The 26,772-nt window shown below is 40.7% G+C and overlaps 1 protein-coding gene across 2 annotated transcripts in view; it reads left to right on the forward strand.

The window, feature by feature from the left end:
* The first annotated feature begins 573 nt into the window (after positions 1-573).
* The window catches only part of NKAIN3 (sodium/potassium transporting ATPase interacting 3), a 359,636-nt gene continuing 333,437 nt past the window's right edge, over positions 574-26,772 (forward strand). The window contains exon 1 of one of the 2 annotated variants that reach the window (XM_065668345.1): positions 574-1,001. In XM_065668345.1, coding sequence (XP_065524417.1) covers positions 948-1,001 — 54 coding nt within the window. In that variant the 5' untranslated portion in view covers positions 574-947. The remainder of the gene's footprint in view (positions 1,002-26,772) is intronic. The other variant, XM_065668346.1, reaches the window with a different exon arrangement.

Consider the following 26,772-nt stretch of genomic DNA (forward strand, 5'->3'; position numbering starts at 1 on the left):
GCCCTAACTACTCTATGATTCTATTCTATGTGATTCTATGCCGCCGGGGCCGAGCCCCTCTCCCCGGGTGCCCTTCCCAGCTCAGCCCCTCAGGGGCAGCAGGAGCCAGCGGGCTCCCCTGGCACAACGGGAGGGCACCCCTTCCGCCAGCACCGCCTGCAGCGGCCGCGGACGGGGTGAAGCACCCGCGGCGCCTGCCTCGCCACCCGGGCCCGCGGAGAAGCCTGCTCGCAGCGGGGGGCACAGGACGGGAAGCTGCTCCCTGAGGTACGTCCCTCCTGTCACCCTGCCTGCCTGCCTGCCTGCCTGCCTGCCGCCCCGGGACCCGCCGCCGGCACCGCGCAGGCCGCGGGCTATGGCCCGCTGCCCGCACCAGGGCGTCCCCCGGCCCGCCCAGCCCAAGTCCCTTCAACTTTCCCCGGGCCCTCGCAACAAGCGGCCCTCTCCGGGCTGCCCCGTCCGCCGCTGCCGGAACCGCCCCCGCCCCTCCCGGCGAGTCCCCCCTCAAGCACCGCCTGTCCCCGGAGCCTCCAGCATCCCCGTCACCCGCGGACCCCCGGCGCCCATCCCCTGCACGCCGACCGCCCCCCCTCCTCTACCCTCCGCCTTCCCCCCCGCCTCCCCGCACGCGTTCCCTCCTCCCGCCCCGGCCCGCACACGCCCACCCTGCCCCTTCCCCAGAGCCAGACCCGCGCCGGGCAGAGCCCCCCGCTGCTGCCGCCGCCGCCGGCTCCTCTCCCCGGGGCCGCCCCGACCTCCGCACGCTCCTGCCGCCGCCGCCGCCGAGGACAGAGCCCCTCAACAAAGGAGGGGAGCCGCACGCCCGGCCGCTGTGTCCGGATGCGGTGAACCCCCCGCTCCGCCTCGGCTCGCCTCTCCTCGCCTCCGGGGCCGCGCCAGCGCGGGAGGGAAAAAGAGGAGAAGCGGCGGCGCGACCGGCTGCCACCATGGGCTGCTGCACGGGGCGCTGCACGCTGATCTTCCTCTGCTCGCTGCAGCTGGTGAGTGCTGACCCGCCCGCCCCGGGGCACGCTCGGCTCCGCGGGGGCTTGCCCCATCCCTAGGCGCGGAGCGGCCGCGGAGCTGCCCGGCAGCGCCCTGTGCAGGCGGGCGGGACGGCGGGTCCCCGGGGCTCCGCGAGTTTTGCAGCGCGGCGTCGGCGAGAGCGGCCCCGCGGGTGGGGGCGTTGGGGCTGGGGGCGGCCGCGGCGGGCGCTCAGCTGCTGAGCCCCGGCGGCTGTCAGCGCGCCCTGCCGCGGGAGGGAAAGAGACGCGCAGAGTCCCCCGCCCGGCGGCGCTTCCCGGCGCTGGCGCTCCCGCTGGTGCCGGGCAGGGGCTTCCCCGCCCTCCGAGCCCAGGGCAGAGGCGGCGGTGACCCCAGGGGGCGGTGGCGACGGGGCCGGGGCGGTCGGTGATCAGCCGGGGCTCAGCTCCCGGGTCAGCGCTGGTTGAGGAGGTGCGTGTGCGAGCAACGCCGGCACCGCCGCCTCTTGGCTTTCTCGGCTGCTCTTCACCTTTGTGCGAGCGGCGGCTGCCGGCCCTCTGCCGTGACTTTTCTTGGGGTTCCTTTCCTCTGAGTGAATGTTCCTCGGCGTGCAGGCGAAACAGCACAACGGTGCCTCTTCTGCTCCTTGTTTACTGAAGTTGGCACATTTGTTTCAGGGAAAAGAGTTGTTGAGACAAAACACTGCCAGACAATAATGCTCCATCCGCTGGCGCATTAGCCGAATGATAAAATAATGCTTTTCCTTTAACAGTAGTCCCTGGGTCCCAAGAGTGTTTTAAAAGATTTTTCTCTTTTCTAGTGACTCAGAGTCATCATTTTGCCACATGATCTTTCTTAAGACGAGTGCTCTTCCTTCTGTGTGTGTCTGTAAGAAGTGGGATGCAGTTACTGTTGGTTTATTATTTATTTATTTCCTATTCCTTGGCTAATCTTTCTAGTTTTCTGTTACAGCACTTTGAAATCCCTTCTGTTTCAGGGGTAATACACTTAAGTGCAATGCGTACAATTACTTCATTTGAAGACCCTCGTTTGTTTTCAAGGCTTTATGCCAGGTCTGTGTGAACTGGTGTACGTACCTCCATTGTTTTGCTTGCGAGCCTGAACCTCTTTAGATATGCTTTAGTGTGGTGGAGCTAAGTGTGCTCTGAGTGCTTCAGTGGCACAACCTTGCCAAAAAGCACTGAGGATGTGTGATTTGTGATTTCAGCATGAGGAAAGCTTTGTTTCTACATTTCTGTTCTTTTTACTTTTCTTGTTTTGCAGCAGTTATGCACATACTGTCCTACCGACTGCAGCAGACTCACTCCTGATTTACTTCAGTGCATGCGGGAGGGGAAACAAGCCCTTTTCCTTCAAATATATCTCTCTGCCAGTTATGAAGGTTATAATAACTGTATTTACTATCCCATAGAATTACTTGGAGGCTATAAAAAAATGAAGTAAAATGTGAATAGCCACTATAATCTGCAGAGAAATGCATATAAAGTCTTTCAGAAAAAGATTCGTATTTTATAAAAGGCCTCTCAGATGATGTGAACAACTTCCAAAAATGACTTTAATGCACAGGTTTTTTTTGAATGTACTTACCTGTTTTATAATAACGTTCCATTGTCATATTCACATCTTTCAGGCACTGATAAATGTCTGTATGCCACAATGCTTTAATTTTAATTTATTTCCATTTAGAAAATAAAGCTGTGGTTTAGATCGAAGAAGTCATCTGGTAGAGAAGGACTTAAAGCTCATGTTCTTTTACTGATTTCAGTGGTGGTAGCCTTTGGTTTATGTTGTGGAAGTTGTCACCACAGGCAGTTTTAGATCTTTTTCTAACATCATGAGTGTAAAGCAGGTACAGTAAAGCTGCATTCCTGAACATTACTGTCATTAAATGAGATCTTATTTCACCTTGAATCCGTTTATGGAGGGCTGAAAGAGGTGTTACTGGCTGTGGACAACGTTTAGATGAAATGTTACAAACCCAAGGCGCCTGTAATGACTTACCGGACTTGAGGAAAAACTTTAGGACACAAATGGGCAGGTATTCTAAAAAAGGAAGTTGCTCATTTAGGTCATATTGTGGTTATGTCAGAAAAGGACTTGGGAACAGTCTGGGCTTAACCTTAAGACTAACCTTTAGATTTCAGCCCAGAAGGAGGTATATTCTAAAACACAGCTGGCAACACCTTTCGCAGCAAAAGTGCTATATGGGTTCTCTTTGGTGTAAGGTGATGCAAACTAAAAAAGCTAAGTTCCTGGAAACATGTTCATGCCAAAGATTTGGTTCCTGTTCTGAAGAAAGACACAGTGTTTTAGCAACCTCAAAGCAGTTTCTTGGTTCCTAAAAGCTGTCATCTTCTCAAACTAGGCTGCATGTTTATGTGTTTCTGGAATGAAGAGTTACAAGGTGAAAAGAGCAACAGTTACTGCATGACAGTCAATAAAATACCGTTTCTCTAATGACAATACATTAAGTGTATAAACTCCAAGAAGATTTATTTGTAATTTTCAGTGCTGTCAGTTTGAGGATGTAACAATACCAGTTTTCAGTTATGTTTTGATCTATGAAAGTGTTTATTTCTAACAGCTTTTGCATTTTATAGTAAGCACGTATTAATGTTGAATTCAGTAACCCCAAGGACAGTATGTAGTTAATCTGTAGACAGTCTTTTATTGTTTAAGGTCTTCATCTTAAACATGGGTCCATATCATCATGTGTATGTAATATAGGGATCTGAAGAAAAATCACAGAGGCAGGAGGCTAGGTGGCACCAGTTCAGGAAAAGCTGTTAGCTGCATGGTTTCTTTGAACCTCTGCAGGTGGATTCTGCTTCTGAAAGCCAGGGGAATACTGCATAAGGAGAACTACATTGTGACACTCCCTCTCCCTCCCCTCCCAGAAATAAACAACCAACAACAAACCCCTGTGATCTTGCGTTGTTTTGCTCTTCCGAAGCGAGTCATTGTCATATGCCATTTCCAAAGTTTTCAGTCTAAGAACTCAGAAATGTATGTTTATCCTTTTGTGCATAAATCTGTCATCAAGACTATTAGGAACTATCTATACATCAGGAAAATATCTCATAAGGAGATATGAATCCTTTGGATTACAGCCATAATTCTTCAGTACTGGTGCCATTAGAAGTTTCAGATGTTGGCCTTGTCTGTACTAGAAAATTAAAGCTGCTGCCAGAGAAGGTGCCTGTGCTAGTGTAGCCACCATGCCATAAAATACTGCAACATGAAAATGTTTGGAAGACAAGTTCAAAAAATATTGAATTCTGGAAGGGGTAAATTGACAACGAATTGTAGAGAGATTTAGCTGTGTGAATCCAGTTGATGTTAATATGTGTCACACAGTGAAAACCTTCATGCTGCTTTGAAAATGTGTTTCTGAGAAACTACCATTGCGGGATAATTTTATTTCAACTTTTCTAGTAAGTGGATTTTTTTGGTACCTAGAAGTGTACAGATACACAAACACAAAGAACTCTAAGTAACGGAGATCATGAATGAGATTTTCAAAGTAGTAAAGCAAAGATTAATGGCAAGTGCATGGCTGCGTCCCTTTCATTGCTTTAACAATCTCATTTCATGTTTTTATCCTTGGACTTCCTTGCACTGTGTTCATTGTGTAGGTCCTGATTTAGAAGTGTATGCTCTATCCAGTACAGCTAGTGTGAAATAGCCTGTACCCTATTTAACCTCTTGCTTTCCAAATAATTCAAGTGTCAGCAGATCACACTGAGGAATTATTTGGGTGGACACACAGCTTCTGCGTATTAATATTTTGCCTAGTGATTGTTTGGGGAGTGCAGCTGGCCATTTTAACAGACCAACTCCTCTCAATATTTAGAAGATTTACGTTTGTGATTGCCATCAACATTAATTATACTGATGTATGTAAGTAAATCCTTACGCTTGGAGAGGAGACTATGTCCATTAGACCAAATGATAATGTTCTGTCATTTGTTACTGTACATGGTGGAATATCAGCAGTTATGTGGGGAAGTGATATATGGCATGCATAGATTTTGATCTCATTTTAAAATGCTTTATAAAACTGGAAACTTGTAACTTACAATTTTGACTCTTGGTGCTTGTTTGTTAGAACTAACAGACAACAGTTACTCAGTTAACAGCACAGGGATTCAACAGATTTGATACATTTGAGAAAGTAAAAACTTTGAAACAGTAAATTACTGCATCTTTTTATGTTGGCAAAAGAATCACTCGCCCATTGATCTGGAGGTGAAGCATCTGTCCACTGATAAAGGAGGAGGAAGTATGACGGGGTGCCTGTTGTACTCACTAGCAGGGGTGGAGGAGGCTTGGGATTTTATCCCCAAACAACGCACCGGTTACAGGATGTTTCCCTTTCGGCTAAGACAGCTGAGGTGGGAATGATATTTTGCTCTGATAACTCAAACAGCCTCCCCAAAATGTGTAACTGTTGCTGGTGGCTGTGCCTAAGAGTCTGATATGCTTGTTGTATGGGTGTATAATTGCACTGGACATTAAAACTGGAAGTAATACACTGTATTTAGTAGAAAGAACTACTTGAATTAAATCTTTGTCATCCAAAAAATGCACAAGACTATGTCATTTTTAGGATCTCTCTTACCAGGGACTAAAGAGTAACATCTAGCAATAAGTGGTTTTCAGTTTGCGGTTTTGGTTTATTTTACAAAATGTTTGGGAGATACCTGTTAGTTGAGCACATGTTCCCACTGCATCAGCAGTGTAATGTTTAACCACTCCATGCACCAGAAATTCAACCGCACTAGTGAAATCCCCTCCTGCCAAGGCTGCACGTAATACTTCTTCCAGCTCAGTGATCCAGAGTTGTGAGTTCAAACCTTGAGGAGCCCTGAACAGAGGTCTCTGAAATCTCTGAACTGGGTGAATTTCTTAAAGAAGCCATGCAGCTCTTGCTTAGTTTAAGGCTCCCTTCACCACAGCAGGCTATTTTTCTACAGTTCTTTGCTGCTCTATGACTGGTGGTCAATTGTCATATAAACATTTAATGAATATTTGTACAGTGGTGAAGTAAAAGAGTTAAGTCAATGATAATAATGACAATTCACTGGAAATCGGGAATTACAAAGCTCTTCTTCCTGTTTATAACATCAGTAAGTTTTGGAAATAATTATTTTAAGAACGTTGGAATATGCTGCTGATCTGTTGCTATTTCAAGATCTGCTGCGTTCTGCCAGGACACGATTCTTTGGACTAGGAAACAAAGATTGTGTTTTTTGAAATCGTTGATATTCAGAAGGATAGTATTGTTTGATCTAAATGGAATTTGGGCAGGGCTTGCAGAACTTGAACATAAAATGTCTTTTTATGTTTGTGTTTGGAGATCATACCAGATTGACTGCACTTGCAGCTCATTACAGAATCACAGAATCCCAAGGGTTGGAAGGGACCTCAAAAGATCATCTGGTCCAACCCCCCCGCAAGAGCAGGGTAACCTACAGTACATCACACAGGAACTTGTCCAGGCGGGCCTTGAATATCTCCAGTGTAGGAGACTCCACAACCCCCCTGGGCAACCTGTTCCAGTGCTCTGTCACTCTTACAGTAAAGAAGTTCTTCCTGATGTTAACGTGGAACTTCCTATGCTCCAGTTTACACCCATTGCCCCTTGTCCTATCACTGGATATCACTGAAAAAAGCCTAGCTCCATCATCCTGACACCTACCCTTTACATATTTGTAAACATTGATGAGGTCACCCCTCAGTCTCCTCTTCTCCAAGCTAAAGAGACCCAGCTCCCTCAGCCTCTCCTCATAAGGGAGATGTTCCACTCCCTTAATCATCTTTGTGGCTCTGCGCTGGACTCCTTCAAGCAATTCCCTGTCCTTCTTGAATTGAGGGGCCCAGAACTGGACACAATATTCCAGATGCAGCCTCACCAAGGCTGAGTAGAGGGGGAGGAGAACCTCTCTTGACCTACTAACCACTCCCTTTCTAATGCACCCTAAGATGCCATTTGCCTTCTTGGCCACAAGAGCACATTGCTGGCTCATGGTCATCCTCCTATCCACCAGGACCCCCAGGTCCCTTTCCCCTTCACTACTTTCCAGCAGGTCAACCCCCAACCTGTACTGGTACATGGGGTTGTTCTTCCCCAGATGCAAGACTCTACACTTGCCCTTGTTAAATTTCATCAAGGTGGTGTTTCATTAAATTTCATTAAATTTCATTAGGTGGTGTTTAAGTCTTGCTGATTTTCTGAGGTTTGGTTCTGAGGTGAACATTTGTAAAACTAAGTAAACTTAGCTCATGTTTTCAATCTGTATGTATCTTATGTGCATCTAATTGGTATCAAGCGATCTTTTTAGTTTTGGGACCACTCTGGTAGGTTGACAAGCAATAAAATCACAACTATTTAATTTTTTTTCCAAATTGCTTTTCCACGTAAATAAATGAATTTAGTTGAATAGATGAGCAAAAGAGAGAGTCAAACAAGTCACACAGATCATTTGCCCTGATATTGCACAAGAAATGTGAGTGGAGGTTTTGTACTTCATTTGAATAGGGCTGGAACCAATTCACACACTCAGTATAGATGTTGGTAAGATGGTTACTTCTTAGATGTGCGCGGTGGAGAAGCAGTGGACCCAAGATACAACAAGGGGGAAATTGTGATTAAGTACTATGGAAAAAAACCAAAACAAAATTGACAGTGAGAGCAGTCATACATTCAGTCATGTTTTCCAGGGAAGTTGTGGAAACTTCGTACTTGAGTAAATTAAAACCCCAGCTGAACATAGCTCTGAAAAACCTGATCTAACTGAAGTGTATCTGATGCTGGGTAAAGGTTTTATTAGATGACCTCCAGAGATTTCTTTCAGCTTAGGCTATCCTGTGATTATGTGATGTTACCAGAGCATGAGGAGCAGGGGCCTTTCCTTCTTTATTAGAAGGGTTTTAAAAATCCACAGTAATTCGGGTTGTGTTGAAATAATTAGTTTCTTCATTTGTTGTGGGCATATAACTGTGAAATAGACCTGATATGGCAATAAAAATCCTAATATTCAGTTGAATCTCTTGGTATCAAACTCCAGTGTTAAATTCGTAGTGAAGTACCTGTATTTCACAAATAAAACTTTTGTGATACAATATAGTATGTTGGCTCTTTTGAACTCATTAGTATTGAAGCAAAATATATTTTATTCATTCAGTCCTGTAATGAATTGCTAAACAGTCATTTTGGGGCAAAGAGCCTTTTGTTTCTATCTGTACAGGGAAATGAACTGCACGTTTTTGGTTCTACATGAGTAATATAAAGGAGCAGTAATAAGTGACTGTGTGACTGCGTGGTTCAAGAGATTGATGATATGACACAGGGTTTTTCACCTCTAGGTCACAATTTGAAATTCACTGCAAGTTAGATGAGGGCAAATGTCATTATGAAATGTTTATGTGAAATGTTAGCAGTCTTGATTTAGTGTCAATATAAGATGATATCTCCATATTAGCCCTAATTTCCACCTCTTATGTTATACTAGGAGGGTCAAGTTTGGTGGCCATGGTACTGTGAAGATGGAAGTGATCTTTCTGCCAATGTTTTCTTCAGGTCACCTTTGCAGGGGTGCTAGCAGGAGAGTGTAGTTTGCACTGCCTTTGCTTATATCGGACATGGTGTTTTTGCTAGGGATGTCAGCATAGGGAGGCATTTGTAAACTTTGTGAGTCACATTAAATCACAATGAAAAATAATGTTAATTGCATTGTTTTTGTGTAAATTTAATCTTTTTCATTGGACAGAAAGCAGAACATTTGTTACTTCTTTTTATTTAGTACATTTTGCCTTGAAAATAGAATTTGGGTAATAGCAAATGGGAAAAAAAATCACTTTGAATCTTGAAGCAGCTCGAATTTGTCTATGAGATAACGGTTTTCTCCTCATCTGTCAAGAGCAGTCAGTGCATACCTTCCTAAAGGGTATGCCAGCAGGTTTCAGATCATACACTGCTACACTTGGCAAGACCTCCAATTCCTTGACAGAGCAGTACCAGCAGCTCTATTACAGGTTTTAATGCGTCATGGGCTTTTTTTCCTTATCATGTGTGACCAGTGAAATCTTTGTAATCTTGCTATAAATCTGTGCTTTTGGTAGGTCTGTAAAAGACAGTGGTAAGCTGGATTTAATCACTGTTCTCTGATCTCAGGAATGTACAGAGTGCTTAAGACCCTGGTAATAAAAAGGTAGTGAAAGATTTCATTTTAGTCTTTTTACTTTTTACTATACTTTGTTATCATCTTGTCTTTCTTCAAACACAGCCATACCTTGCATGTAATCTCAGCTCAGATGGATTTTTTAATGCTGTGGTGATTTGGGACTTGTTCTTACAAGTTGCTGAATGCCCTCCACCTCTCATTAAAGTTGCTGAAAGTCATTCTTTTACATAGAGGCTCTTTATAATAATAGGTTCAAGCAAAAGCAGCAGCGAACCCCTTCCACCCTTCCACCTAGAGAATGCCAGTATTACAGTGAAATGAAAGGAAAAAGAGAAGTTTTCTGCTTAATACAATAACCATTTTCTGCCAGGCAAACATCCCTCACAGAAATTAACATCCCAAAGTAGCAGTATTGAAAATTTTATGAAATACAAAAGGAAGATAATTGTAACCAATTATTTATGTTGAGAGTGACTCTTTTGAATACTCATAGTTGGGTCTTCCACAGATATCTCCAAAGGAAGTTGAGAGAAAAGGAGTTTTATTTCATCAGTACAGAAGTTTTGGCTGAGAGTAGGTATAAATATATATATAACGAGTATATGCTTGACAATGAGCCAAATGGAACTTCCCTAAGGAGGGTTTTGACACGCACCAAAGAAGCTACAGATAAAGCAAAGCAAGACTAATGATTAGCAGATGAACCATGAGCAGAAAAGTTCTGAAATGCTTTTATAGTGAAGGAGATGATGTTGGGAGCATGGGAGGAAAAGTGGAGAAAGGTGCATTTAGATGAATGTAAAGAAAGTAGAACGTGGAAGCCCTCTTCAGCAGACAGATAAAAGTTGCCTTTGTGTGTGGGAGGAATTCCTGTCCAAGGTTTCACTGAAAACAATATTTTATCTGTCTTTTCTAACATGCCACTGCTCATCAGTCAGTTTCTCACTACTCTGTCACAAAGTTTTTATGTTAGTGTCAGATGTTTTGAATGAAAGGACCCAAGGAAGCAACACCTTTATGTTTAATCAGCGTTATTATGATGATATTTTCTAGTGAGATTGGAATGAATGGCAGTCTTTCTCATTTAGCTTAAGTTTTGCATTTGTTTGAGCCTAGGAATACTCTGTGGTGGTCTGGGAATGCTGCAGTTTCAGTGCCCTCTTGGCAGTTCCCAGAACCACATATCAGTAAAGTGCTTCTGGAACTTGGGGACATGCAGCAGAAGCTCAGCACGAGCCACGGTGGAAATGAGTAGACACATGAATTCTTACCAGCCTTGTGCATCCCTACAAAAGAAACCTCGCACCCCCACCAATTAAATGCAGATTAAAAGATAGACTTTGAAAAGCTCATATTATGTCTAAATGCATTTCAGAAACAGGATTCTGTTAAAATGGAGTGCATGAAGAAAAAGCCTTTTGGAAGTTTAGTCTCCACAATCAAAGAATAAAAAGCTGAAGAAGTCTAAAGCTGGAAAGTGTAGTGCATTATAATGCAGGAATAGCATCATAAAAACACATAGCTCTACCTCTGCATGCCAGTTATTTATTTTTTCCTGCTAAAAGCTTGTTGTACATTTCTACTGCAGAGTGAACAAGATGTTTCATTTCTCTAATAGTATTTTTTCATGAACTGAGTAGACATCATCAAGGTAAATGTGTTTAGATTTTAACTGGAACAGAAACCTTGCTGCTCCTACAGATTGAATAATTTATGCCACAGAAACCCGAAAAACCTCTCTGCCCTCTAACACAGGTGGAGCTACTCGGAAAACTGAAGGGAGATGGTTTTCTCATGGAGATGCCCTGAGCTACTGAAGATTCTTTAATCAGTCTATAGTCAGCCAGTCATCCAACTGTACATTTGTAAGATGCCTGTGTTAGCGTACCCATTAACATGTGCATTCAGGAAGCCTTAAAAATTCCCAGATTTGGAAGATATTTTTGCCACATTCCTCTATTAACAGATAATTCTTATGTTGGTGAAAGTTGCAGGTTGGTGTTCAGCCCCATCCTTCTGATAAACCTTTTCTGTTCTCATCGACAGGAAACTGTTGGCTCAAGTGGCTAGCTGTGAAATGATATGCTATTTCGATTTTCCCATTCTTCTTTTTCCTTGACCCAGATGACCTATTTCCAACTCTCCACTCAGCTATTTAAGAACAAGTTTCTGATCTTCATCTGTTCTATCAAAGCAGGATTCAGACCCTGTTCTCTCCAACCCCAAACCAGTCAAGACTGTTAAAATTTACTTGTGGCTGTAAATGGGCTCTATGAACTTTGGGTTTAAGGTTCTCCCCATCCTGAAGATATCCCTTGCTTCTGTGGTTGATTTCTTCCATAACCCGTGGCTAAAAAACGTTATTCTAGAGAACTGGAAAAAAAACCAAATGTGTTTGCAGTTACAAATAACAGATAGAATTCCTTGATTAAAACAGAGTGAGTAATGATATTTAGCAGAGCACTTCCAAAACAGAGATGAATCTCTAGTCTTAAGGATCTATATGTGTATTTATCTAACTCCTCTTGCAGTGTTATTAAGAAAAAGCAAAGAAATGCATTTATGCTACTGTAGTCAGTTTCACTTTTAGGAAAATCAAATACATTGTTATGATTAGCTAGCATTATATAACATGAGTAACATTTCTTTTAGTGTAAGCCACAGTTATTTGGCGTTCTTCGCATCACATATAAAAAAGTCTGGTTAGTTCAGAAAAGAAGACAATGTGAATGAGTGATATCTGATAGATGAACTAGTAGTGGGATTTACTGTAATGCTCTTGTCAGGGGACTTACAACAGGAGTGTTGGAATGGCATGGAAAAAGTGCTTCCAAGTCTGAATTTACAATGACAAATTAGATGTATGAATGACAGTAGCCTAAATCCAAACTTCATTCAAATGTCACAAATGAGTTGAAGTATATTGAAGCATGTTAGATGCCATGAATGGCTTGAAGTTGTATTACTAATGTATAATTTAATCATAGTGGTTTGATGAAAGCCAAAGCTGACTGAGTTGTGCCAGTAAGTAACCACGAAGTGCCAAAGTTTATTTAAATTAAGTGATGAAGCCTGTCATTTCTGTAGGGTTTTTTCATGAGTTAAGTAGACATCACGAAGATAAATGTGTTTAGATTTTAATTATAACTGGTTGCATCTGTTAATCTGTACAACTGTAGTAAGTTGAATGCATTGATGACTCCAGCGTGTGCAGATGAGGTGTGGTGTGTGCCGCCTTGCAAGGCAGTAATACAGGGTGCCTGAAGGCCTGTCCTTATCTGCAGTGTGGAGCAGTCACACCGGGATGTTACTGAGTCCACTTCAAGTAGGTACATGAACTCTGTTGCTTGTTTTGGTGCGGGGCAGGTACTAAGACTGCATCCACTCTGATCAGCTGACATTTTCTACACACCTGATCTTTTTAAAAGAACCATATTGCATGATGGCTGGAGAACAATACTACCTATAGCCCCTGGATCATCTAGAGTGTGGGAGAAACTGATGTCAATAGATTCTTTGCATTTTTATATCCATGAAAGGTTCCAGGTTTCAGAGTTCAGCTAGTATGTGATACTTACTTGCATTGGAAGCTGAAGAACTGTTTCTGCAGAGCATTGTGGTGACAAGAGTGTCAATCTGAGATCTCAGTGAGCAGCAGAGATTCTGGCCTTTTCCTTGTCCAGGTAATACTTTCATTCTTTATTAATTAGCTTTCCTGCATGTTTGGTTCCTTTGGCCTATCTCTTAGTTTTCTCTGAGATTTCTAGACTGCAGTTAGATTTCTAGGCTCAAGTATGGTTAGTGCACATGCCAGACATGCTGGGGTGCTCCAATACTGTTGGGGTTTCTCTCTGCTTATTAATCTCTTGAGAAACCACAGTAATTAATGCCACAAATCTGGTGCTGGGTTTGCACTTTTAAAGATCATTTGAAGCACTTTGCAGCTGAGGTTGGCTCTGGACTACGATGTGTGTCTGAGATACACCTTATCTCAGATGCTTACAAATCAAAACAGGTGATGGAATCAGAAAAGGAAGCATGCAAAAGTTTTGCTTTAGGCCCTACAGAAAGTCTCTGGAGTCCTGGTTCAGGCTGTTTTTCTGCTTGGTACTTCTTCATGTTTCTGCATGCAGTACCATAATTCCATTTTTTATATTGTCCACAAGTGACTAGGGGCATGTTAACATTTCAGTAAGCAAGTTCTGTGTATTTGGGTGGCCTTGTAATTTGGAGAACACATTTCTTTTTAATTCTGTACTGTCTGCAGAGTGGTTTAGAGGTGCTAAAATTAATTGCAAGGACAAAAATGTCTTTCTGTTTGAGGAGGAATGTAGTAACTATGGATTGTCTTTTGGAAAGATGATTTTCAGGTGTTGACAGATTAGAATTGATCCTGACAGGATTAGCTCCTCTGCAGAATGAGACTTGCAAATATCAACACCTGCGCGCTCACTGCATGCTTTGCTGGGGATTCCCCCTCATGTTGTTGCTTTTGGACACAGGCTTTTGGAGAAGACAGGAGTCAGTCTCGTAAGAGTTTTCTGGAGAACAGCAAATAAACAAGTGTCCCCAAAATGCTGGAACTGACCATCTACATACAGGAAAGGGATAGTTTTGCATCAGGGAAGAGTTCTGTTTTCTTTCTGCTGATAGATAGAAGCACTTTTTAATTTGCAGTAGAAGAACCATGAGTTCATTGCTTTCTTGGTATGTTACCTTTGTCAAACCATTTGTTCAATTTTCAGTAACTGGAATTGGCTAAAAAATTACAACATATTCGTTGCAATAGGAAGAAGAAATCCTAATCTCTTGGGAGGCAAACCTTCGTCTTGGCATGTACTCTTGTCTCTGAATGACAAAAGCATGCCTGACAGTGAATCACAAGTATCTGTGCAGAAGAGTAATTTCCAAGGCAGTCCATTTACATTCAATTCTCTTCCTCTAAAAGAAAAAGCAATAAATTATGCTGGTGTTTAAGGGGTAATCTCTGTGGCTTTAAAAAATAATAAACTATCAGAGGCATACCAATCTGGCTGTGCTAAGTGTTGAGCACCTCTTCTATGGGAGCAAATAACCTCATCTCCCACCGAGAACATCTGGAGTTGTGGATACTTGTGTCCTTCCACTCAGGCATCACTGTCCAGAGGGACAGAGCTGTAATCGAGGCAGCTGTGCCACTGACTGGGCTTGTAAGTGCAGGCACTATTAGAGAGTGCCATTAGATGAAGCCATTGAACCACTAGGAAGCCTGCAAAAATGAGTACCCTCTTCTAATCTGAAAAGTGTTGTGCTTGAGAATATACCCTTTGGACATCCTCCAGGGAAGATTTCTTTCACACATACTGACTCTGCCAGTGTTACCAGCCAGCATTTCACTAGCATGAGACTTAGCTTTGTAACATTTCATGGATTCCTACATCGTGCTGAGTAGTGCTGGTCATTTATTATTAATATGCTCATATTTTTTGCTAGACTAAAAGTACCTTATTATCAATTTTCTTATTAAATTTTCCATTACTTCAAGATGCTTTCAAGGTTTGTTCTGTTCTTGTTTTATTAGTTGGGAACAATGGCTTTTCAAATGTCAGAAGCTAATATATGCTGATTGCTGGATAAGCAAGAAAATACCTCATATTTTGAGCCCATTTTATTATATAATGGTCTCTTTGAGCCCCTTACGCAGTTTTTATAAAATATTTCCCTTTTTCCTATTTGAGTGCATGTCTTTACACAATTACAATTTTGCATTAGAAATACTGGCTGTATGGCAAGGTGAGACTTTCTCCCTATGTTATCATAACCAGTGGCACATATACAGAATTCAAAGAACTCTTAAGTTAGAGAACTAATGCTGTGTTTGATTACACAAGTCAATGGAGACAGTTGCACGTTCAGATAACTTTTGAGATGGCCAGAGGTAAGCCAGTTTGCATCTGGGAACCATGGAGTTAGTGTGGTGTGGTGCCTTGGTTAATGAGCCTGCAGAGGATATTGTAGCTAGGTGTAGTACAGTGCTGATGCATCCACAAGGCTTCTGGACAGAAGTTAGTCTGTATCCGGACAGGCTGGAGTATAGGCAAAGCAGTCAGACCCACTCTGGAAAAGATACACACCTCAGTAAGATTAATGCTGTTAGATACTTATTCTCTAAAGAGATGATGTCACCTGAGTTTCTCATCTACTTACATTAGGGTGTTTCATGTTGATACTGATTGAGGAATTCTAACAGAGAGACAAAGGTGTTCAGATGATGTTGTCACGGAACAATCTGAAGCAAAGTTTGGACTCCAATGATTTCCACCTGCTATTTTGATTTCTGGAGTTCTGATTTCTAAAACTACACAGGAACTGTTGGTGGAGCAAAATATCCCCTTATTATTTAGCTGATGTAGGCCTAATTTTAAGTGCACCACTTTCTCGCTGTAATGTTTAGATTCATTCTTGCGTTACCAGTCATAAGCTTAACACATTAATTGAATTTTACCAATAGCCCATCCTTCTTAGTTGATCTATTTTAGTGTCATCTTTGCAGGTTATTTTTAACCTTTGGGAACTCTGAAGTATTTCCCACAGCTACACTCAAAAGTGGATTTGTGGCCTTTTACTGCCATTGTTGCTAGTACACTTTGCTTGAGGCCAAAGCTAAACTGGGAGAAAGCCAGGAACAAAACTCAGACTCATGACTCCCAAGCTTATGACTTAAGCACAAGATTACAATTTGTCTTTTATAAGACTTTCTCTTGTCTGGTGTTTTAAAATTCTCAGAATAGTTTGCCTTGGAATTGGAGCATTCATGATTTTACATAGCACAGAGACAGATTTTCCTTGGGAGAGTTTGGTCAGGTTACACTTGTCTGTTTATGAGCAGCAAGGTGTGTGGAGATGATACAGTCAAGATCATTATCACTTGCTTTTTCTATTATTACATCATCCAAACCTCACATTTTCTATCTCTAGCCTCTGTAAATCCATTAACATCAGTGGAGTTAATATCATTTATACTTTCTGAATAACAGTTTTAAGAGATGACAACTGAATACTTGATGTTAAGTGTCCACATATTTGAAAAAACAAACTGCTTTAACGAAATGTGTCTTTTAAAATATTTCTTACCTCCACATTTTAGTAAAATGCTTGATAGGGTTTCAGATTATAATTGTGTCACTGGTTTGAAATATGTATATTTTAATAGTTTCTCACAACACTATCTTCATTAGTGGGTTTGCCTGTCTATCTGCTCTGCCTCCTTCATGTTTGTCCTGCTTTGGAAAGTGTAATGATTCTAAATGCAGTAGAACCCTCACAGTTTTTAGCAAGAGGCTGTTGTTACAGGGAAGACTCAGAATAGTCCTGTAACTTCTGACATTTCCAGAACATGTTTTTATGTCTTATGTGAAGGAACATGGAGGGATGTAAGGAAGCAGGTAAGGAAGTTGAGGATATGGCCAACAGAAACATGGATAAGTTCAGGGAATAGTATTTCCTTTGTACTGAAGAAAAAAAACCCAACCAAAACGGGAACTTAATATCTAGCCATGACCCAAACCCTGTTGGAAATCAGTGGAACAGATCTCATTGATTTCACGTTTTGGAGTCAGCCTGCACATGGTTTTCTGCAATGCTTTTTGTGTTTTCCTTTTGTGTTTTCTTCTTTCATACACTTAAATGCACCTTATTAGAGTTGCTGTAAGAGGCAAGATACAGGCTTCCCTCACTGTGACTTACTGAAAATCTCAACCATAAATTCGCACTAACAGAATTAATTGCATGTAGCACTTCTGCTTGACAGGGTAGGTACTTTTACTTATGTCTGCAATAGCTGTCTAAAGACCTTTCCAAAGTGTCAGGAGAGGCATATTACTTACATGTTCTTCACCTTTCAAGAGAAGGGAAGAGCTATGAGCCAAACTTGCATCTCAGGCCTGGAACCAATGCTAAAATAGTGGTAGAAAGTAAGAAAACATAAGAAATGGTCACTTTTCTGAAAATGTAAGACAAGATTTTTGAAATACACTCATTTCAGTTCTTAACTCAAGGAGTGGTGAGAACTGGGACAGTGGGAATATTGGTAAGAAAGGCAAAACCTCATTTTAGAGACATTTTCAGGTACAGATTTGTACCTGTAAAAGAAAACGAGTTGCAGAATTATAATCCTAGACCAGTACAGCAAGCTTTGACTTGCTCATGGATCTGCTTGGGAGGATCTCATGGAGATGCACTGAAGAGCAAATGGGGGCCAGAACACCTGGTTTATCTTCAAGTACAGTGAGAGGGAGGAAGGGTTCTTTAGCAGCTCTGTCTCAGCAGTCCACCACTAATTTGATATATAAGAAAGCTGGAAGAGGTTTCAGAGGAACAATTAGGTGGTTAATGTGGATAATGGTAGTGGGAAAGTCCACATATTTGGAGAAAAATAAAAACTACTCGAGTGGCAATTTAGATTAATTAATCTTCAGTGTCATGTGTTTGTTTTCTTTGTCCTCACTTTAGGCTGCTAAATAAATATTTTTGGAACCTCACAATTAATAATGAATGTCTTCTCCTGTGAGTATCTGCTAGTAAATCCTCACAGAGGTGTGTTCTAAAGTAGTCTTCAGATCTTCCTCTTGGTTGGAATTTAGGCAGGAGCATTGCTGATAATATCCGTACTGTGGGGGAATAAATGGATAGCAGTTACATATCTGCTGTAAATTCCTAAGGGAAAATCATGGCACCACTGGACTTGATATTTTCATAGGGTTTTTTTCCTCAACTCCTCATCCTAATTATTGAGAAGTTGAATTACACAGTTTATGCAATTTGAAAACCATATTGTATCTTCAGTGTGGCAGTCTTCAGGGGGCTGTAGGATTTATTTCTGCATATTGAGCATAGCATTTTGATACTACCTCTTACTGGTTGGGGTTCTTTGAAGGCTCAAAGCTCACTGGAGTTTCAAAATATGTTTCTGGTAAGGGCTTATTTTTAGTTATCATCATAGTTTCTTTATTTTCAGGATGTGCTCTGTTCGTTTCAGACAAACGAAAAAAGGCCAGCTTCTTGTTAATGACTTTAAGGTCAACATGTCACTCAGCATCCATTCCCTGTGGACCTACAAAACAAACGGTGATGCTGTTCCAAGGACTGCCACAAGCACCAGGTTAAATACATTTGGAATTACCGGTTCTTTGCGATCAAAGTTTCAAACGTGATCCTGTTGCTTTTCTGGCTGGTCAAAAAACAACCTTAAAGGGAAGTGGTCAACAGAGTAAATTGATACATGTGCTCTTTTATTATCCCAGTAACTTGGATCATTCTGTTCAGTCAGCGGAGTTCGAAGAGCCCAGTTTAAGATAACTGACAATTTACTACTTAACCTCTTAGTTTGTGCAACATCTGGCACCATGGTGCTGGAACTCTGGGGCACATCCATAATAAAATTAATAAGATTTCTATCTTAAGTAGATCAGAGACCATAAACTATGTAAATGTATAAGGTATGCAATATAATGGTATGTCCTGTATCAGCAATGGTAAGGTGTAAAGATCAAACTTTATACATTAACATGTGGAGTGTATCCATTAATATGCTGGTTTAAGAAGAAGCTACACTAGTGGTCATCTGTTTTTAACAGTCCATAAATTGTGTTCCCTGTAGAACAGCTTTAGTATTAATGGTAGCTCATTGTTCAGCCAGATATTGTAAGAGGTAGAAAAGCAGCAGAATGTTTGGTAACTACTGATAACAGATCTGTCAGTATTTTTCTTTTTTATCTTTTTTTTAATACAAACTATAAAACTCTTCATGCTGTTGCCATACAGAGTAAAATATCGCATATTCCTCTACTATATGATACTATTGTTTTACTTGGAAAAAAATAGAACTAGTAAAGAAGCACAAGAAGACTTTCTTACTTAATAGCAGAAATACCTAAGAAATTATTGGCTGGGAATATTACCTTTATTCAGAAATTTGATTGTGATGCCTCTAAGAGTTGACATCTCTTGACATACTTTCAGTCTTTTCTGTGGATGTCTGGATGACTTCCGCTTTGTGTAAAGTGACATACTTTCCTCTGTTGTCATATGATATGAATCTCTAGTCTTAATGCATTACAGCAGACACAGTACAGGTGGAGAAAAGAAAGAAGACAAAGGTGCACAGAAATTCCCAAAGAGGATTAAAAAGCACTATCGAATTTAGTTTGTTTGAATTTTATGCAGAATATTTTAAATTGGAAAGAGAATTTTCACCTAGTTTGAAAACTGTGAGCTGTCCATTAATGTGTCTGTGGCCTAACAGTTATTAAAGGGAAACTTCAGCCATCCCTGTAAAAAAAGTATGAGAACAGCCATATGTGGAACAGGAAAACAGAAGTATTTTAGAGCTAAATAGGTTACTCTGTGTGTGTATTTCTGTGTAAGCATGGGTTTGGTTGCTTTCTGCTGCCTACCTCACTATGTGGTTGACTCCTGGGAAGGGATTGCTCCTTGAGGAATTGTTCAGTCAATCCAGAAGAGCAATGGCATGAGGAATTGTGGGCTCTGGGCTTGTAGAAAGCCAACCTGTTTTTTTTCTGATAGGATTTTAACAGTTAATGGTTTTTCATAGAATAGTTTTATTATTGTTGAACCAATTTTTTTTGGATTAAAAAAAAATCTTCCACTGCAAGATTTTTTTATCAGTTGAATATTCTTGTGCAACATTTAGACATCATTACTGCAAATCTGTCCAGTAATTCCTTAATGGCATTCCTTATCAGCATATACTTAAGCACAAGCCTGTAAGCAGTGTCCTTGATAATAATGAATGCAAAGTTCCAACATGAATTTCAGCTGTCACTGGATAGACTGCAATTAATTCTGGGTAGGTTCAGCATTTGAAATAAATATGCAGGGAAAAGATTCCTGTACTGAAAAACAAACTTGTACTTGCTGCTTTGTGTAGATTGACAGGCACAAACCTCAAGAGATTAATGTAACTGAAGTTGAATGGATGCAAGAGTGTATCTAAGACTGGGTTTTAATCTATGAATCTATGCTTTACCAATGTTATCACTGAATTTTTTTTTCAGTATGAAACTGTTATTTTCCATGAAAGGGATCGATAAGCAAATTGTGGATGTCACGTAAGGGCTAAATAGTGAAACCACTTCATACATACTGTATTATGTCTTATCATAAATTGGAGACTAGTGTCTGCAGGAAAATTACGGTAGGCACCAAAAAGCTGGCAACTGTATTTTCAAATTTATATGTGGAAATAAAAAATAAGTAATTGTTGGAATTCTATGCTGTGTGATATATGCTCGCCTAGTCTTCGTTTTCTTTCTGCAAGGGGATTAATTTATAAGTATATGAAAAAAGACAATTTTTGTGAATTTGAGCTCATAAACAATTTTTCATACACCTCTTATTTCTTAGTGTTTTCTTTAGGACTTGCAAATATTTATTTTTAAGAGGTTTCATAGATTATTCTCTACTATATGTGGCTCTTACTCTTTCTGTCTCCTATTGAATGTAATGTGGAAGGTCAGACTCTTAGGTTGCAGCAATAGCAAGGGATTGCAGTCAGTGCTGGCTGTAGGTTCTTTTTGATGGGAATTCGATTTACTAGGTTTCATATATCCCATAAAGTAACTCACGACAGCTACATGGTAAAACAGATGGCTTTTCTTCCTTCCATAAACCTTTGACTTGGATGTTCTCTCAACTGCTTTTTACTGAATACAAGGTTTGTGCTAACTCTTGCCCAATAGATGTTCAGAAAGTATGTTTAAATGTGGCAGAAACCTGTGAAAATACTTTCAGGGATCATTTAGCTGCAGGTGGTGCTTGTGCTGACAGAACATGATTTATCTGAAGTTTTGCGCCTTTTGGGGGCAAGACCAGTAGTTATTTCAGCATAGGTTAAGTGCCTGTACTTACTAGTAAGGTGCTGGTTTGAGATTTGATGATAGTGGCTTCCCCCTTCTCACCTTAAAATCCATCCTGACTAAACATTTCCTACCTTTTTTTTCTATCACCTTGATGGGTAGTCCAATGTTTTCCCACTTTTTATAATCAAAGTACTGCGTATCCTTTCTGAAGAGGCTGGAAGTTTTAGAGCGTTACCACTGTTCTCATGATTCAGAACCATGCTGGGTGGTTTTTATTTTTTATTAAATATTTTCCCTGCTTTTGCTTGTTTGTGCTCTTATGAGTAGAGGATTGTGTGTATACAATAACAATTAAACAATTCATAGAACCATAGAATGGTTTGGGTTGGACAGGACCTTAAGATCACCTAGTTCCAACCCCCTGCCATGGGCAGGGACAACTCACACTAAACCATATTACCCAAGGCTCTATCCAACCTGGCCTTGAACACTGCCCGGGAAAGAGCATTTACCACTTCTTTAGGCAACCTGCCTCCCCACCGTAACAGTAGAGAACTTCTACCTTATATCTAACTTGAACTTTGCCGATTTAAGTTTAAACCCATTACCCCCTGTCCTATTTGTAGGCAATTTTCTGATGCCTTTGGAGCCAGCAGCTTTTTAACAACTCTCTATACTGCTAATACAGTTCTTACAAAGCAAAAATATTCATGCTGGAAATGATGGTGAACTCTATAAACAATACAGGGGTATAGCAAAGTTTATTTTAGCCATACACTGCATTTTAATGGAGTTTCCAGAGTGACCAGGTGCAAGAGAAATGCATTATTAGATTATCAAATTATGCATAAGTTCAAAACAAAGGCTGGAAACAGTGTGCTGGTTACATTTATGAAGCTGAAGCTGTTCAGAAAATCACAGGCAAATTGGGTTCCCCTTGCTCTATGTGGGGTGGATTCTCAAGCATGAGTTTTGATTTGTGGAAACTGTGGAAGCCTAAGGAGTACAAATACACCATATACCCTCCTTAGTGAGAGAAAATTTGAAGGAACAATGATGACTTGGACAAACATAAGGACAAAGTAGGAACAGAAGGCTATGGTTTTTCACAGTTGACCTAACAGCTTTATAACTGGTTGGTACTGAAGCAGCCTCCAAAACCTTGGTTTATATGTTTCTTTCTTCTTGTTAAGGACATCCAAGCTATTTTTCAGAATGGTTTTTCAGGAACTGTTTTGCAGGGAGCATTTATGGTAGCTGTAAACCTGCACATATTTCCAGTAATGATATTTTTAATATTTAGATCTATCAGGATAAGATTCACCATGATGATTGAACACTGGAACATATGAGAAGAGCTGTAGGCTGTAGTCTGGTCTTGTAATGTTTTTCAGTGTGTGAATTCAGTCTTGACTAGTGTTAGAGCTGATCTACAGCTGTGTCAAGAGGGCATCTGTGTATGTGAAGATCCAACCATGGCCAAAATCTTCCCCCTTGTAAAAGAATTTAAATGAGTTAGTCTTTATGGTGACAAATGTTCTACTGATTTCATTAATATGCACCTACCATTTTGCATATTAACTATTACATTTCTGTCCACTGTTGCAACCAAGTAGTTTAAGAGTATTTCTTGGTAAACCAAAGTTCAATGTGCAGTCTAGGTAGTGCCGAGAAGGAACTCATGTTTTTGCTTTTGCTGTAAGTTTTCTTTGAAAATATTTGAAAAATTGAAAATCAAAAGCTAATTTTCCATGTTTTCTAATTGCTCGAACTGAAAGCAGCAGAGTTAGAGGTTGGCTGCCATTTTAATATTGTACTGGAGTTCTCTTTGAGCAGAAGTGCTGTATCTTAATGAAAACAGCATGATGTAATATGAATTACTTCATAAACAATTTTTCATGAGTAATAACAATATTGGTTGTATTTGTTGATTTTAATCAAGTGAATTTTCTAATCAAGTTGATTTTAATCAAATAAGGTAAATATACTTTTTTTTCTTTTATCTTTTATTATTTTTTTCTGCCAAATATACACATACAAATACACATACATGTGTATGTATTTACTTTCTGGCTCATATCATTACTTGCTGTCATGTAGGCATTAGCTAGCATGTGCATAATTTCCTGTTCATTTTTTCTTGCTGATCTGTGGTAGTGCTAAACTGTTTTGGAATATGTGGGCAGTATAGAAAGTTAAGCTATCCTCTCTAAATGTCACAGTTTTTGACAGACAGGTATTTTGAAAGGCTATTAATATTTGTGTCTGGATCAAGCTTATAGGTCAGGTCCAGATACAGTTGCAGTAAATCTTGAAGAGCTCTGGTAATGCTAGTTGGAGAGCTCATGTGAATGCGGGAGCTTGTGATTGGTGTTGGTTTCTATTAGTATTTTCCATTTTTTTTTTTTTTTTTTTTTACCATGAAGTGGTAATTGCAAGATTTAAAATGTTTGCAAAGTGAAACAAATATTCTGAACTAAGAACGCCTGGATTACTTTCTTGTATGATATGCTTTACTGACTCACTATAGTTTTCATGTGCCAAGTACTGGTGGTATATACTTCTTTAAGGTAGTTAAATTTTAACCTTTTCACTGTGGAGTGGTGGTTATTTGAAGATATTCATTAGACAGAAATAGTCATAAAACCACCATGAATATAGCCTCCTGCACTGTTACTCAGCACAGATTCCTGTGTGGAAGGAATAGTTTCTCCACACAGTCGGTCTCATCCTATTGTACTAATGGAGAGCTGGCCACTGCTCTTGAGCTGATCTCTTCTGTAAAACCTAGTAGCACAGATGGATTTGGATATGGGGATACAGTGTTAGCATAAGCATCTTTCACATGGGTGTACTGAAAAACTTTCAGAAATTCAGTGTCTTAATGGGTTGTGGACTGTCAGGCTGAGGTTGTCAGCTTTGGTCTCTGGAACAGGTATGAGTATTGCGGGACTCACAGGTTGCTGAAGTTAACAATGTTGTGGGGTGAACATCCAGTCATTGACTAAAACCACAGAAATACAGATTCTCAGTCAACACAATGTTCAAAATACGGAAAAGAAGATGGATAAGAGGGACGTCTCTTTGGATGAGAGCTGTTATTTTTTTAGGCTGGTGTATGTTTACATTCCCTGAATCTTCTGTAGTTTTCCAATTACAGCTTTTTATTGCTTCTTAGCAGCTTTGTATGACTTAGGCAGAGAGCAGTTGATGATGCATGAGACAAAATGGTATCCACTAGGGGTTTGGGTTTTTTTTTTTCTTCTTCATTTTAACACATTGCATGTGGATATCTTCAGTGTCCCATTTTATGTATTTTTACTATCAGTGCAGGGAAGTGGAACAAATGTGAGCAAGAACGGATTTCATTTGCTATTCCACTACCATTATCCTGTTAGTACTTTATTACTTACTGAAAACCTAACTTGAAGTAATGGTATGATGCTGTTTAAGAGCAAAGATGTGATTAATGGGAAAGTTTTGATTTTTTTTCTGTTGTAATGTGGGAGTGCTAACTTAAAGCAGAAGTTATGTCATTTACCTTACTCACTGGGAGTTTAATGTAAGCAGTGTGGAAGATGCCTGCTGTTTGCTGTAGAGCTGATGACATTACTCATTAGACATATTTTCTTTCAGTGGATGGAAGCAAATTCAACACATGGAGATCTCAGTTTTTACATGTCTATGCATTATTCAGAATAAGTGGTTGAACAATTCATGTGGATGTATTTCAGGCTCTTGGCCATTTAGAAACCACTCGTGGTTGTTCAGAGCTACACCATCAGTTGGCTAAATCACAGAACTTTATTTCCTAGCTGGTGGATCAAACCTTACTAAGCATGCAACAGTGAGAAAGCAGTGTGATAAGGACAACATTGTCCCTTCCTTTTCTTAGAATCATAGAATCATAGAATAGTTAGGGTTGGAAAGGACCTCAAGATCATCTAGTTCCAACCCCCTGCCATGGGCAGGGACACCTCACACTAAACCATCTCACCCAAGGCTTCGTCCAGCCTGGCCTTGAACACTGCCAGGGATGGAGCACCCACTGACCTTTCCAGTTTCCTGAGACAGTGGATGGCCATGGCTATGGCAGCATTACCAGCCTCTTTGGGGAGGTTCTTGCACCTGCTGAAGTGGTCACTTTGCACTGAGGCGTTCACTGTGCTGGAGATATACCAAGAACTGGTTGAAAATACATTATTCTGTCACTTGTGAATGAGGCTTTTAACACTGGAAGGGGTTCTGGATGTGCTCACAGGGCTGCTTATATATTTCAGTAATTGCCTAAAATACAGCAATCAGCCTGGAGAAGAGTCTGAGCTGCAGGGTGTTTGATAAGCTCTGAAATATGGATTTATGTTCTGCTCTGTTCCTAGCAAATGGAATGAAACATGGCCATGCTTCCCTGTCCTCTTCTGATGCCTTTCTTCTCCATTTGTACGAACACTCAGAGTCAGACTAGATGACAACCTAGTGTTCAGAGTCAGGGGTTTGATTTTTCAAATGCTGGAGAAAGAGGAATTGAGCTTGTCTCCCCTGACCTAGGCAAGTGGTCTAACTGCTCTGGAGAGTAGGAAGGGAGCTTCCCAGAATGCTTAAAAAAAAAAAAAAATGCTAGTGATGAATGCTGCTTTGAAAAAGTTACTCTAAAAGTGTGAAATTCCAGTATGAGCATCCAGCTCTAAAGTGCTGGAATTGAGATACTTCAGATCACCATAGTTTCTGGATTCAGTTTGATTTAGGCATGAACTAGATGTCAAACACTTCCTCCCTCTTGAACAGAATTTGGCATAAAGCAGAAAATTGCATTTTAAAGTGCCAGGGGCGATCTAAGGAAACAGCTGTGGCTGACACTGAGGTTGGGGTTTGGGAATAGTTGTTAACTGTTCCCAACAATGCAGAGTTTATCAGGTTCAGAGTTAGATGTCAAAATCCTGTAACCTTAGAATTGCTGGTTTAGCTAGTTTCATATTCTTAAGATGTTTCCTTTGAAGGCAGGAGATCTTTAGGGGATCATAGTTATCACAGGTTCTGTATTAGGATTAAAAGGTCATAAAATTAGTTCATTGAAATCAGTTTTGGCATTAAAGATTTTCACAGTGCTCATGGAGAAAAGAATTTATCAACAGAAATGTTGCAGAAGCAATGAAAAGGCAGTGCAAGCCTGACTGAAAGGAAATGTAGTTCAGAATCTCGGGGGGGAAGATCTGTGGAAGGGTTTGCTCCTCTGAAACTGAGGTCCCAAACTGATCTTGAGACCTCTCCAGTCTGCCCTCTGGTGTCTTCGTACTTTCTTCCCATACTTCTGTCATTTCTGGAGCGCTCTTTCATAACATCCAACATCCTTGCATTGTTCTGTCAATACCTCGCCTTGGCTTAAGAATACCTAATATAAGCCATAACTTCATACCCACGAGGTTGTATATGTGACTGATGTAAGAAGGTGAGGACTTATCTTTCCCTTCCTTTCTTAGCCATACTTGTACAACACGACCACTGCTTACTTCTTAATCCTTAAAATACCATGTAAACAGCTTTACTGAAGTCCAGGGCATACTTATTTATGCAATTACTCATATGCCTTATATACAAAAGCAAATTCCATGTCAAGCTACTTCCGTACAAGAGTGAATGTGGAGAGCAGAGACAACAGTTCCTTGCTTATTTCCAGTTGGGTTTCCTGTCCTAAGCTTAAAACAATTATGGGTTAGATAAAACAA

Source organism: Lathamus discolor, chromosome 2 (assembly GCF_037157495.1).
Source record: "Lathamus discolor isolate bLatDis1 chromosome 2, bLatDis1.hap1, whole genome shotgun sequence".
Taxonomy (NCBI): Eukaryota; Metazoa; Chordata; class Aves; order Psittaciformes; family Psittacidae; genus Lathamus; species Lathamus discolor.